We start from the raw sequence: 13,792 nt of genomic DNA, 5'->3' as shown, positions 1-13,792 counted from the left end.
TTGGTCCCCAGGCTAGCATCTATTATGTATGTATGTGTGTATAGGAAAATATTTTAATTTAGCTTCTCAACGTAAAAGGAGGATTTCCTCTTTAGGAAGGAAAAATAACTAGTTCCCCTTCCAAATATTCCTTTAAAATATGTATGATAAACTAAGGGAATGAGGACCTGAGACTAACATAATCAGGCGCCCACTTACAAAGTTTCTATCTCCTGTCTATAAATATCTCTTGAAGTTTATATGTTTCTTCGTATCAGCTTCTCACCATTAACCACTTTGCTTCTGCTATGGAGTTTCACTGCCTTGCATTGTTTTTTTCTCTCATTGTGAGATTTAACTTAGTTTTACATTTCTTCTCATTTCTATTATGTTTTTATATATTTAACTTAAGCTATGGATATTTGTATGAAAAGGTGATACTGATGGCTGCTCAGGCTGCCTTACCTCCAGAAGTTTACTGGGAAAGGATGCTTCCAAACACACCAATCCCCAAAGTAATCAGAGAACTTTCCAAGCTAGGTTAGTATACATTTTAAGGGCACTATAGTTCTTTTGAGAATTTTTGTTCATATTGAAATATATCTATCTTCTCTCTATATTTGAATATAGGACTCTTTAATTTTTTTTTTAAAATTTTGTTGTCCTTTAAAATTTCATTATCTTCCATTAAAAAGTTTATTATTAAAATATCCTTTATATTTATAAAAAAAACAACTAGTTCACCATTCTCTTCTATAGAGATCTTATCCTTATACATTCTTTTCTATTTTAGTTGCAAATCTATTGTTGTTTTCAGAAAAAATAAATTTGTAAATTTATTCTAACTTTTCAACCCGTAACAATTTTCAAACTAGTTAAATTATATAAACTATATGTATAATATATATTATTTTTATTTTTAGAAACACTGGAATATTATATTCTTTTAATATATGAAAATAAAATTTATACATTTTACTGATGGTCACTATGGATTTCCAAATAATCTCTCAAATTGTCATGTAAACTTTTACTCTCAACAATTTATGGAGTTTCGAACTAATTAGTTCATTTTAAAATTTCAAACAGCCAAGCTAAACTTTTCAAATAAAGACAATTATGGAAGACACGAATTTGATTTTGTCTAAGTTACTCATAATAAAATATGAACAAAAGATGTAAGTGAAACATAAAAGGAAATGTAATGAAATTAAAAAATTTCTCTATGCCTATGGTATTAAGATGTAAGTGTCTCAATTGCAAGATGGTGCCAAAGAGATTTCATCACAAGAGAAATTCCCTTACTTCTATACCTATGGTATTAAGAAAAAGGAATTACAAGATGGTGGAGAGATTTCATCACAAGAGAAATTCCCTTACTTCTATGGCTATGGTATTAAGAAAAATGAATTACAAGATGGTGTAAAGAAAAATCAGTTGCAAGATGATTCCAAAGAAATTCCATCGCAAGATGAGACACCTTATGACCCTCAATTGAAGGAAAATGCTGTTCTTCGAGGGATAGGCCCAGTTGCTAATCATCATCATCATGATCACTCGAAACCAAGTCTATTTTTCTTAGAAGAAGGATTGAGGCGGGGCACAAAATTGGATGTGCAGTTCCCTAAAAGAAAATTTGTAACCCCGTTGTTGCCCCGCGAAATTACAGAACACTTACCATTCTCATCAGAAAAGATAAATGAAATATTAGAGATTTTGGCTGTGAAGCCAGATTCTAAGAATGCTGAGAATGTGGAGGAAACTCTGAAGATCTGTGAAGAGCCTGCAATGAATGGTGAAGAAAAACATTGTGCAACTTCAGTAGAATCCATGGTAGACTTTGTCACTTCTAAACTTGGCAATAACGCCCATGTTACTTCTACAGAAATTGAAAGCAAGTCCCAAAAGTTCATAGTTAAAGATGGAGTGAAGATTTTAGCAGAAGAAGAGATAATTGCATGTCACCCAATGAATTACCCATATGTTGTGTTTTACTGCCATAAGATATCAAATAGCACTGCACATTTTATGCCATTGGAGGGAGAAGATGGAACAAGGGTTAAAGCTGTAGCAGTGTGCCACAAAGACACATCAGAATGGGATCCAAACAATATTGCATTCCAAGTTCTCAAAGTCAAGCCTGGGACCAGTTCTGTGTGTCATTTTTTCCCTGACGGTCATCTTATTTGGTATGCTAAATAGGGTTATAAGGCATGAATACTATCCTTAAATTAAATAAGGCATTTCTGGATAGTGTGATCATGTACTCTTTCAGCCTACAATATATTTCTCTTTGTTCGGAATTATGTAAGATATCATGAATGTAAAAATGATGATGATGTGATGTATGGTTTGTGTTAGTTTTATGGTGCTATTTGAATTTTGAAACTTCCTTTCACATAATTAGATAGTGATCCAGATATATGTGAGCTGCAAACAAAAGACACTAAAAGCATCACTATGCTAAAACTTAATTGAGTGTCTTAAATTGCTTTATTGGATATACGATACCACTTTAATTCCAACGATTGAATTTTAAGCAACTCTTAACATATAATAATAATTTTATATTCCCTTTATTTACACTTAATTTAGTAAGAAATTAAAATACTAATTTAATTATTTTAGTTCCTTTGTGTAAAACTTAAAAGTTCAAGGATGTGAAATTAACTTTGTATTCTGTATAATGAAACAATTCTTAATACAACCTTAACACATTCAATTTAAAAAATAAAATTGAAAAAAAAATGAGAAATGGCACTGCATGAGAAAAAACAAAAAACAAAACACTTCAGCACGTGCAACTTCCAACCCCATTTTGTGGTTGGTACTACTTAGTGTGTATCTATTCCTTTCGTTCAACTTTCATGGACCATTTTATAAATTTATTTATACCCTGTTGTTGAAACTATCAAATTAATATTACTTTTTAAGGCAACTTCGATATTGCTAAATTAGTTGTCAAGAAATTAGATAGGGTTAAAGTAATCTTAAGTCGTCTCCCAACGAATACGGAATTGTTTTTCAATATTTGAATCTTATGAATGTTATGTAATGGTCAAAAATAAAAGTGAGAAACTATGCTAATGGAATTAATGTTTGAAAAATGTTTGAAGAACAAAGAGGAAACTTAGAAACAATTATGATGAAATAGGCTAATTTCACTACTTTTCCAAGATTGATTCATCATTGGTTATCCACGTATCATTGTTCAATTGATTATTGTTCAAGTTTCCAGTTATTTAAAGTACATTCTGAATTAATTTGAGGGCGACCATGCAGTTAACCCAAGTAGATTCTCAATCAAATGCAAGACCATTCTAGATTATTCACAATGAATTCAACCAATTCTCAATCAAATTCTATTGTGTTTAATCATGTCTATTCTTAAATCTCCTAACCAAATTAAAAGTTAATTAATCAAAGTAAATTCTCAATTAATTATAGTTGAAATTATTACCACCAATCAAAATACATTCTCAATTGATCGAGAAAACCTGTTTAATCATATGAAAGTTCCTAAATTTAATCAAATTAGATTCTCAACCAAATCTAGAAACCTTTGAACTCATATGATCAATATGCATGTAGATTCAAACACCTTATGATGCAAAAACCATTACTTTCAATATGGTTGAGAGATGAAAGACATAGAAAGAGAGCAACTGAAATCAATACTCAAAAGAAACAATTACATTAACTCAACTTAACCTCAGAATCCATAATGAAATTACAGTGGAATAACCCTAGAAGCTTAGCCCTCCATGTATAGAGTAGAATACATGATGAAATAAAATGAGAGGAGTGATGAATGATGGCTTCCCGGTGGAGGGATCTGACAGAATGAATGAGTTCTGGTTTTTGCCTCCCTTGGGTTTCTTTATATAGGCTTGATTGGGCTTGGATTCTGAATCTTCTATTGATAAAATCTTTTATCTTATATCTAATATGTTCCAAATATTCAACAAATTTAATCAGTTTTTGAGAATAGATAATATCTTTTCTAGATTCAAACAAATTTGGCAAATATTATCTTTTGATATTTATTGATATAGTTAAATAAGATAATTATTTAACAATATCAAATAAAATATCTTAAGATATATTTTCTCTAAATTATCTTTTAAAATATCTGACAGATTTGAACTTGCCCAAAATTATATTTCAACCCTTTTTATTTTATTAAAAAATACATAGAAGTCCAAAATTTTTCTCCAATTGCACTTTAATCATCTCTTTCTTTTCAAAATTGCATAGAAGCCCTGAGTTGACCAGATTGGACCAGCTTTGACCATTCAATTTCATGCTTTAAATGAATAAACTTCTAACTTCAATTGCATAAATAAACATTAAAATATCCAAAATAATTTATGCAACTAAGAATCACATTTTAAGCATCTTTAATTCCCAAACCCATTAAATCCAATCGTTACAAATTTACTTTAAATCAATCATTTAAGCACAAGAATCTCATCAAAAATTTGAATTTTAAAACATAAATGTGGGCATAAATATGCACTCATCACACCCCCACACTTATCATTTTGCATTCCTTGGCAAAATTGATTAATTTCAAGACTTTGTTCTAAGTAATTTTATTTCATCTTTGCATTTGGATCAAAAGAATAATCAGCACTGGACATAGATCAATCATTTAGGCATCACTTTGTCGTGGACATACAAATGAAATCACCATATTCTTCACAAATGAAATCATCCTATTCTTCACACATGAGTTGATCTTTTGAATTTACTTAGAAAATCAAATATGAAAGATAAGACTCAAGCCAAAATGTATTTATTTCTCCTAAACTCTCTCAATTATTTTTGGCTTGTGTTTACACTTAAAATACCCATATAAGTAGACACCCTTGATATTTAGCAAGACTCTAACATTTACATACTTCAGAAAACATGTAACTATTGATCATGAAGACTTTTTAAAGGTTATATTGAGGCCAAGGCAAAGGTAGGAAATTTTTTGGAACTTTTGAGTTTTTGAAATTGATATAGAAAGAGTAATGACATTTGATTTCAAAAACAACTTTATTTCTTGCTCTTTTAAGGAAGATTTATTTTTCTTTCTCTATTTTTTTCTTTTTTTTCCTTTTCTTTTCTTTTTCCCTCTTTTTTTCTCTTTTTTCAAAACTCCAACTTTTCATCTTCCTTTTTGCCCTTTTTATTGTTTTGTGGGTGACACTTGTTCATCACTTACTTCTAACAGAATCAATTACTCCTTCTTCTTTCCTAAGGTAAGGAAGATATGATTTTTCTTCTTTTCTCATTTGACAATGACTGAAAACAAGAAAAATAGTCTTAAGGCTCAAAAGGGCTTCCAATGGATTAATGTTAGGACAAGTTTATTTGGCCAAGTAGCTAAAACAAGAATTGTCTCAATCACATCAAATCATGCATATTCACCTCAGTTGCACAACACAGAATCAAGCTAAATATTAGAGTATCAACAAAACATGGGCAAATCACTCAAGAAAAATAGGTATGTCATATGGTGGTCCATCCTTATCATTAGGCCCATAACTCGTGTGGTTCAAATTCCTTTCACAAGTCAACTCAATCAGCAAATCGTAAAAGCAATTCACTCATATCAACATGACTCTTTTTTCTTTCATGATCATCCTAGTTACTGATTCAAACTCTCACATCATTGCAAATATTTATTAAAAAAAAAAACTAAATAAGGAACATAGTTAATTGTTTCCCCACACCCCCACACTTAAACTATGCATTCACTAGTGCAAAAAAGACCTTTAAAGTCACCCTTTAGATGTTCGACCTCGAATATCCAATGTAAAAAATGACCGGTAGCATTTTCCGTAAATAAAACAATTATTTAGACGTATGTTATGGGGGACTCCGACTTCTAAAGCCATTTAAACGTCTATTATGGGGGGAACCGACTTCTAAATACTCAACCCAAAAATTTAAAAGGTCACTTTTTGACTCCATTTAGTCGTCTGATCCCGTCACTCCGACTTCTAAAGTCATTTAGACGTCTGTTATGGGGGGAACCGACTTCTAAATACTCAGCCTAGAAATTTAAAAAGTCATTTTTTCACTCCATTTAGACGTCTCATCCAGCCACTTCGACTTCTAAATCCATTTAGACATCTTTTATGGGGGAACCGACTTTTAAATACTCAGTCCAAAAAATTAAAAAGTCACTTTTTGACTCCATTTAGCTAACAACACTAGAATGGAGGAAATCCTAGTCACAAGGGCAAAGGTATCAAAATAATCTATGTTGGGTTTTTGAGTAAAACCTTTTGCTACTAATTTTGCCTTATAATTCTCTATAGATCCATCAGGATAATACTTTTTCTTAAAGATCCACTTACAACCAATGAGTTTTGCTTCTTTAGGCAATCTACTAAGGTCCGAGTATTATTTTTCTGAATTGATTCAATTTCAGTTTTAATGGCTTTATCCCACTGTTTTGCATCAGGAGCACTAATGGCTTCTACAAAGTTACTTGGATCATTATCAACTAGATAGGTATAGAAATCATTACCAAATGAAGTTTCCTTCCTTTGTCTTTTACTTCTTCTTAATTCCTCTCACAAGGCATCACTATTATTATTATTATTATCTACAGGTTGAGACGTCTCACTAACCTTTAAAGGAAAGACATGTTCAAAAAACTCAACATTTTTCGTCTCCATTATAGAATTTCTTTCAAGTATATCACTTTTAAGAACTAGAAACCTATAGGCAGCACTATGTTCAACATAGCCTAAGAACATAAAGTCATAGGTTTTAGAGCCTATTTTCCTTTTCTTAGGATCGGGTAACATCACCTTAGCTAGACACCCCCACACTCTTAGATATTTAAGGTTAGGTTGATAACCTCTCCATAGCTCATAGGGAGTTTTACCAGTTTTCTTATAAGGTGTTCTATTTTGTAAAAAACACACAGTAAGAAAGGCTTCTCCCCAAAGGTTATCAGGTGCACTAGAACTAATAAGCATAGCATTCATCATCTCCTTAAGAGTTCTATTCTTTCTCTCAACTACTCCATTAGACTCAAGTGAATATGGTGGAGTTACCTTATGGATGATACCTTCTTTAACACAAAAGTCATTAAGCAAAACATATTCACCACCTCTATCTGATATAATCCTTTTAATTTTCTTATTTAATAGATTTTCTATTTCTGCTTTATAGGTTAAAAACACATCAAAGGCTTCATCTTTATGTTTGATTAAGTATACTTTGGTGTATCTAGAATAATCATCTATAAAGGTCACAAAATAATTTTTACCTTATCTAAACATAGTTTGTTTCAAATCAGATAGACTAGTATGAATTAACCCTAACAGTTTGGTGTTCTATAGAAAAACATGTTTTCTTTGTTATTTTAGATTCTACACATATATCACATTTACTACTATGTTTATCATGCATATTAATTAATCCTAGTTGTTTTAATTTCATAACATAGGAAGAATTCAAATGTCCTAATCTAGCATGCCATATATCATATGAATCAACAATATTCTCATAAATGTTAAGTACAAAAAGACCTTGATCACAATATCCCTTCCCCAAAAAACATTATTTTTTGTTATTACAATCTTGTCAGACTCGAATGACACTTTAACCCCCACTTCTCCCAGTAGTGCTACAGAAATTAAATTAACTCTGATTAATGGCACATGTAGCACATCACTCAAGGCCAAAGTCTTTCCAGATGTGAGTTTGAGACTTTCCCTTTTCCCAGAACAAGAGTGGTCCTGGAATCACCGAGGTAGACCACTACAAAAAAGAAGGGCATTACCGAAGGCCAGAAGCCCTCGGAAACAGCCGAAAACCGTCGGTAAAAGGTAATTACCGAAGGCTTATCGACGGCCAAAGAGCCCTCGGTAAATCCCTTGTCGCTAACATTTACCGAGGGCTTTCGCCCTTCGGTAATTACCGAGGGCCAAAAGCCTTCGGTAATTACCGAAGGGCAAAAGCCTTCGGTAATTTCCAAAGGGCGAAAAAAAAAACAGGACGTTGGGCTGCTGCAGAATGTGATGCATATATATCTCCGCTGTTGTCCATGCTAGCCACAGGTACCTCTCGACCAAGTTTGACCATAATTGTTCCTTCATCATAGCCAATCACAACTCTGTTTGAACGCACTCAATAATTTTGGTTATGAAATATAATAAATAAAATTATGTTAATAACAGAAGCAAATGTCCATTGAAAAACAAATGGCAGTGTATCAAAGGCTCCAATGATATGTCAAACAAGTTTATCTCATCAATTTTGATGTGTACAAACACTTAGACAGCAAAGAATGATATAGCAGCAGCAAATCAGTAGTGCACTTCCCAATTGAGACAAATTTGATGTTTTAGGAAGTGCTTTGGCACAAAGGTGTAAAAATGACCAAATGAACAGTAAAGATGAACTTTGATGCACCAAATATATGTATAGAAACAACCAAACTGTGCCAAAATCTACTGAATCACAATATGACTTGTTGAGTTCCAAATTTCAAGCAAAAATGGGAAGTCAAACTATGATTTTGCATATTTAATGAAAATGGACCAAGGCAACAGTTAAAACAAGTTTCAAATGGTAAAATACACTTGTTCAAATGGTCACACTACACTGGAAAACACTGGTTCACCAAATCACTGTGATAGTAGCTCAAAATGCAGAAAAATAGTGAAAACTGCAGCAGTTTGGAAAACAAATACTGGAAGCAAAGCTGGCTTGCTCAAACAAGTGATTAAGAATTGCCTAAATCTAGATCTAGCTTCAAAAATTGAGCTAGGGAAAGTTAAATGTCCTATGATACAGCTAAAGAAATTCAGCACGGTGCATAGCTGGAATAATATAAAACAGTGGCAGAAACCAATTTTCACACAACTCAAACATTCATTTCTGACTTATGCACGTATCATGAGTTAGAATCATGTGAGAACTGATTATACACATCAAACAAACTTGTGCACAACTTCAGAATCAGAAAATTGAGCAAATACAGAATGCACCATATGAATCCAGAATTCAACTCTTGATGCAGATTTTGAAAATTGATTATGAAGAACTCAACCACTGTTTTTGCTTTTCTGTGATGCAGATGATTTGGAAATACTTTAGATACAGTTGAAATCACTAGACAAACTTGCACAAATCTTAAAACATAAAAACTCTGGATGAAAATCAAATGATATCAAATTAATCCAGAAATCATGTTTTATGCAGAGTTTGCTACTAGAATCAATATTTGCATAGCTATCAACTCAAATGATCAAAGCTGGACGTGATGCCATTGCTTTATATGATCAACATAGAGCTAGCAAATGCATTGGACAAAATCAAAACGAAAATTCCAAGCGAGAACAGATTTAAATCCTGATGACAGAAGTAAAACTGCAGTACTCTACACATGACTGAGACAAAACGGGAAATGAAAAATAAAAGCTGGAATAAACTGAAACAAATGATTTGCAGCGATTAAGTTGAAGAGAAAACACTAAAGAACAGTGAATGAAAGATTACAGCAATCAGAGACACGAATTAAACCAAAACAGAATGAAAAAAATTTGATGAAACAGTGACAAAGTGTGAACAGCACATGACAAAAATTTGCTCAATCTCAATCTCAATCTCAGACTCCAATTCCAAATTTTTACTTTTAACTCATACATATGCAAAGTCAATTTCATTTTTATTTCATAATTAATTATAACAAACCTACAGTTTCACAACCACACACTCTTGTCCCCTTCGCAGACCGGCAGAGCCACCACAAAAACAGCCGTAGCGCGTCTTGCTACCTCCATCACCATCGCAATGCTATTCGCTCCAGATCTACCAACCTTCAGTGAGACTGTCGTTGCCGCCGCGTTCCGGACATCTCCCACGAACCCCGAAACCTGCGTCAACGAACCCAGCCGCAAAACCCCCAAATCGGCGTCAACCAAACCAACCGCAAAACCACCAAACCGGCCTCAGCGAACCTAGGCTTAGAACCCCAAACCGTCATCTTCAATCCCAGCCAAAGAATCCCCAAACCAGTGTCAACGAACCAACCCTCACTTGTCCCAGAATCGCTCAATATTGGAGGGCACATTGGAGGGCACGAGCAGAATAGGGAAGGGAAGGGGGAAGCTTCAGAGAAGAGAACAAAGGGGAGGGAAATTGGAAAATTTGGAGAAAACGACGAAGCGTGAAGAAAATGAAACTGGGGAACGAAAATTCCAATCTGAGACTTAAATTAGAGAGAATGTTACCGAGGGCTCACAAGCCTTCGCTAATCATCTCAATACCGAAGGCTTCAAAGCCTTCGGTAATATGCCGTCTGTAAATTACGTTTTTCCAGTAGTGGACGTGTTCTTCTCTATCCCCTACACTAGTGTAAGAGGTAAAGGCACTTCTGTTTGCACAGATATGCCTAGTAGCACCAGAGTCTACCACCCACTTTCTCACATTGGTCATCCGATTTACTTGAGAAACAACCGCAACAATAATGTCATCCCCTTCGACTATACTGGCCTTAGAAGGATTGTCGTTTCTTGCTCCACGCCTGCACTGCGGTGCATGATGGCCTGGCTTCCCACATACGAAGCAATTTTCTTTCTTCTTAAAGGTGGGGTTAGATGCGTTGGGGCAATATTTTCGAAAATTATTTTTCTTATTGTGATCAGGTTTGTGTTCGTAACTTTTTCGAGCAGGTTTGTCTTCTACCATGTTTGCTTTTGCAGACAATGCTTTGGCCCTCACAGCAGCACATTCTTTCTGTTGGTATATTCAATAATTATGTGAGTGATCAGTTCTGAAAGTGATATTTACTTGTGCCTATGTTTTAGTTGTTGCTTGTAATCAGTCTAGGAAGGCGACAGTTTCTCGATCAGAAGCTCTGAAACAAACTCATCTAGTAGAAGAACGTTCTCCGCTTTGATATCTTCAAGCAACTTGTGGTACTCATTGATTTGTGACTTTATGTCCTTGTCTTCAACCATTTTCTAGCGATAGTAATTCCCAATGATGAATCTTTGTCTGACTATATCTTCAGCAGTGTATTTGAGAATCAACGAATCTCAAATGTCTTTCGCTTCCTTATAGGAAGCGTACACATCGAACAAATCGTTAGAGAGTGCACTAAGTAAAGTATGACGACATACCTTGTTTGGATGAACCTAATCTTCAACTTGTTTTTGAATTTGGAGGGAGACTGGAGTCGGGTTTTGAAGATGAAAGAGGAAAAGCGACTCTGTACATGTCTAAGAGGGTTGACACGCGTTCTTGCCAACGCCAAAAATTCTGACTAGAAAAGACTTCAATTTTTGATACATCCGGGAAATGTTTCGTGAAGACCGTCTGAGTTCCGGAAACAATATTCTGATTCTCCGGGATTAAGTTGTTGTTGTCAGCCATAATTCCTTAAGATTGTTGTATAAATTGACAATAAAGAACAAAGATCACGAACAAAGGATTTCTTGAGGCGTGTAAATCATCATCCTTAAGGACTTATCCGCGATGTATTGCGCAAGTTCCCGAATTGTTGACGATCTCAGAACTAGCAAGGATCTCTAAAAAGAGAATAAAATAAACCCAGAATATTTTTAGAGAAAGAATAAGAAAGAATGAAACTAAGAAAAGAGAAAATGAAAGAAAATTAGTTTATGATGAAATACTCTATTTATAGGATTGGTGAACCGGGTCCATGGTCCAAAAGATCCAAAATATCCAACAAAATATGTGCTAAAAATTGATTTTTTAATACAATAGAAACCTTGCAAATGAACGTTGCGAGCGTTAAAGTTTGGGAAATATCTCCAAATCAAAACGTTGGAAGCAAAAGCTTGCGATTCAAGCTCATAAAAAATCTTCCGCATTTTAATGCAACCGATGGCACAAAACTTTTGCAATATTATATTAAAAAATAATAACAATTTCTACATATCCGAAAAATTCTTAGTGAAAGATGGAGTGAAGATTCTAGCAGAAGAAAATATCATTGTATGTCATCCAATGAATTACCCATATGTTGTGTTTTACTGCCATAAGATATCAAACACTACTGCACGTTTTATGCCATTGAAGGAAGAAGATGAAACTAGGGTTAGAGCTGCAGCAGTGTGCCACAAAGACACATCAGAATGGGATCCAAATCACGGGTTTTTACAAGAACTTAAAGTTAAACCCGTAACAGTTCCAGTGTGTCATATATATCTTACCTGAGGGCGACCTTCTCTGGTTTGCAAAATAGGTTACTGATTTGGTTTCTCTAACTTGCTGCTGTATCCTTAAATAAGAAGGCATGTGACCTACATTACTGTGTGTATCTATGTGAAATTGTGTTATTCCTTTATGGAATAATGTAATATTGTTTTTTTAAGTATTTAGACAAATTTGGTATAATAATTACGAAAATTGATAAATTTGAAAAAAAAAATAAAAAAATAGACAAATCGTGAAATCTCCACTATTTTAAAATATATATTTTTCACCTGATTTTTGTTTTGACTGTTTTGGAAATGAAAGTCATCAGTCTCCAGTGATGTAATTAATTATAATATGTAATCAATTATATTACACTGAAATTATTAGGGCTTAGCGATTTTCAATCTCAATATAAAGTCTTACCAGGCAAGATGACTTCCCTGCAGATAAGTCACGCCAGCCAAATATTCGAACTCAAACCGCAACACGTCATATTAATACAGTCAAACAGTTTGACCAAAACTCACGGACCTATAGAGCTCGCAAGACTTTACAACCCGACCTGGCATGCTGGCGGCTGACTCACCTATTTCTTTATTTATCATTGAAAGTTGAATATCACATAGGAATAAGTTGAAAATTTTTATTTTTATATAAAAATGGGCTAATGACACGCTATCAGCTGATTTTGAGCTGAAAAAGACTAAAACATGCTATCATCTGGATTATTTCAGATTTTGGTTGAATTATATTAGATAAGACAAAAATTATAAAATGAAAACTCGTTTTAAAATCATTTTTTGTAAGATTGTTTAACAGCCAGTGTTTCTGATTTTTTTTCAGTTAGAACTACAGTAGGGATGACAGAGAAAATATTGGAGTGAGAGAGATGAAAGAGAAAGGGTTGAGAGGAATGAGGGAGGTAAGCAAGGGTTTGGGGTTTCTTTTTTTTAGTTTTGAGAATGAAAATTATTAAATTATTAAAAAAAGCAACCTCCCAATTACTTTGATCCCTTGAACTACTTATTGTTTTTATACACCTGAGCATAGGCCGTCATCAACAATTTATAACCTCCTCGAACCACACCGTAATGGGAGAGGCTAGGCTCTGATACCATTTGTAACGTCCCGGCAACTCACAGAGACCATCGACTGCCCCCACAGATCACCACGAGGCTTTCTAGTGTGCTTTGTCACCCATGGAGTTCTTATGAGTTAGGCTACCGAAAAGCAAATGCATTTTGGTGATATGAGTAGCTAAATCAATCCCTTTAAGTTATCCTTCAATTGTATAGTCCCATACCTATACAGTCTCCAGATCCCTCTCATTCCGGTGTATGTTCGATTCATCCATGTGTCCCTTCCACTCGAAGCCTGCCAGGAGTCGCTCCTTATCCGTGCCCCCTGCACCATGCCTCTTGCACCGGCGTCACTCGCCGTCCTCGTCTCAGTGCCCGGGTGTCACAATGTGATATAGGAAATCTCATCTAACTCAATCATATTTCTCATAATCAACCTTTACAACACTTTATTTGTTATTATTTTGTCTTCTTACTTCATCCACAACATCATTTACTACTATCACACTGTCAATCACTTATTTATCCTTTATAAATGGAAACCATGTTTG

The 13,792-nt window shown here is 34.1% G+C and overlaps 1 protein-coding gene and 1 pseudogene across 1 annotated transcript; one reads left to right on the top strand and one right to left on the bottom strand.

Moving 5' to 3' along the window:
• The window catches only part of LOC148203458 (uncharacterized), a 52,842-nt pseudogene that overhangs the window by 24,824 nt on the left and 14,226 nt on the right, over positions 1-13,792 (bottom strand).
• LOC124822208 (BURP domain protein RD22-like) lies at positions 165-2,339 on the top strand. Its single transcript, XM_088106212.1, has 3 exons — positions 165-326; positions 414-519; positions 1,244-2,339. Exons 1-3 carry the CDS (start codon positions 288-290, stop codon positions 2,179-2,181), a joined length of 1,083 nt encoding a protein of 360 aa, XP_087962338.1. The 5' UTR covers positions 165-287; the 3' UTR covers positions 2,182-2,339.

The sequence above is a fragment of the Vigna umbellata genome, chromosome 2, assembly GCF_029865625.1.
Source record: "Vigna umbellata cultivar VRB3 chromosome 2, Vumbellata_1.0, whole genome shotgun sequence".
Classification (NCBI taxonomy): Eukaryota; Viridiplantae; Streptophyta; class Magnoliopsida; order Fabales; family Fabaceae; genus Vigna; species Vigna umbellata.
Note: the sequence above shows the minus strand (reverse complement) of the source record. Positions and strands in the feature narration are given on the sequence as shown.

What these genes read in the sequence shown, in the direction of transcription:
- LOC124822208 (XM_088106212.1), top strand. Translation starts at nt 288, where the DNA reads ATGGAGTTTCACTGCCTTGCATTGTTTTTTTCTCTCATT. An exon ending in CATTGTTTTTTTCTCTCATT is followed by an intron (nt 327 to 413) that starts GTGAGATTTAAC and finishes TTGTATGAAAAG; the next exon opens with GTGATACTGATGGCTGCTCA. An exon ending in CAGAGAACTTTCCAAGCTAG is followed by an intron (nt 520 to 1,243) that starts GTTAGTATACAT and finishes CTCAATTGCAAG; the next exon opens with ATGGTGCCAAAGAGATTTCA.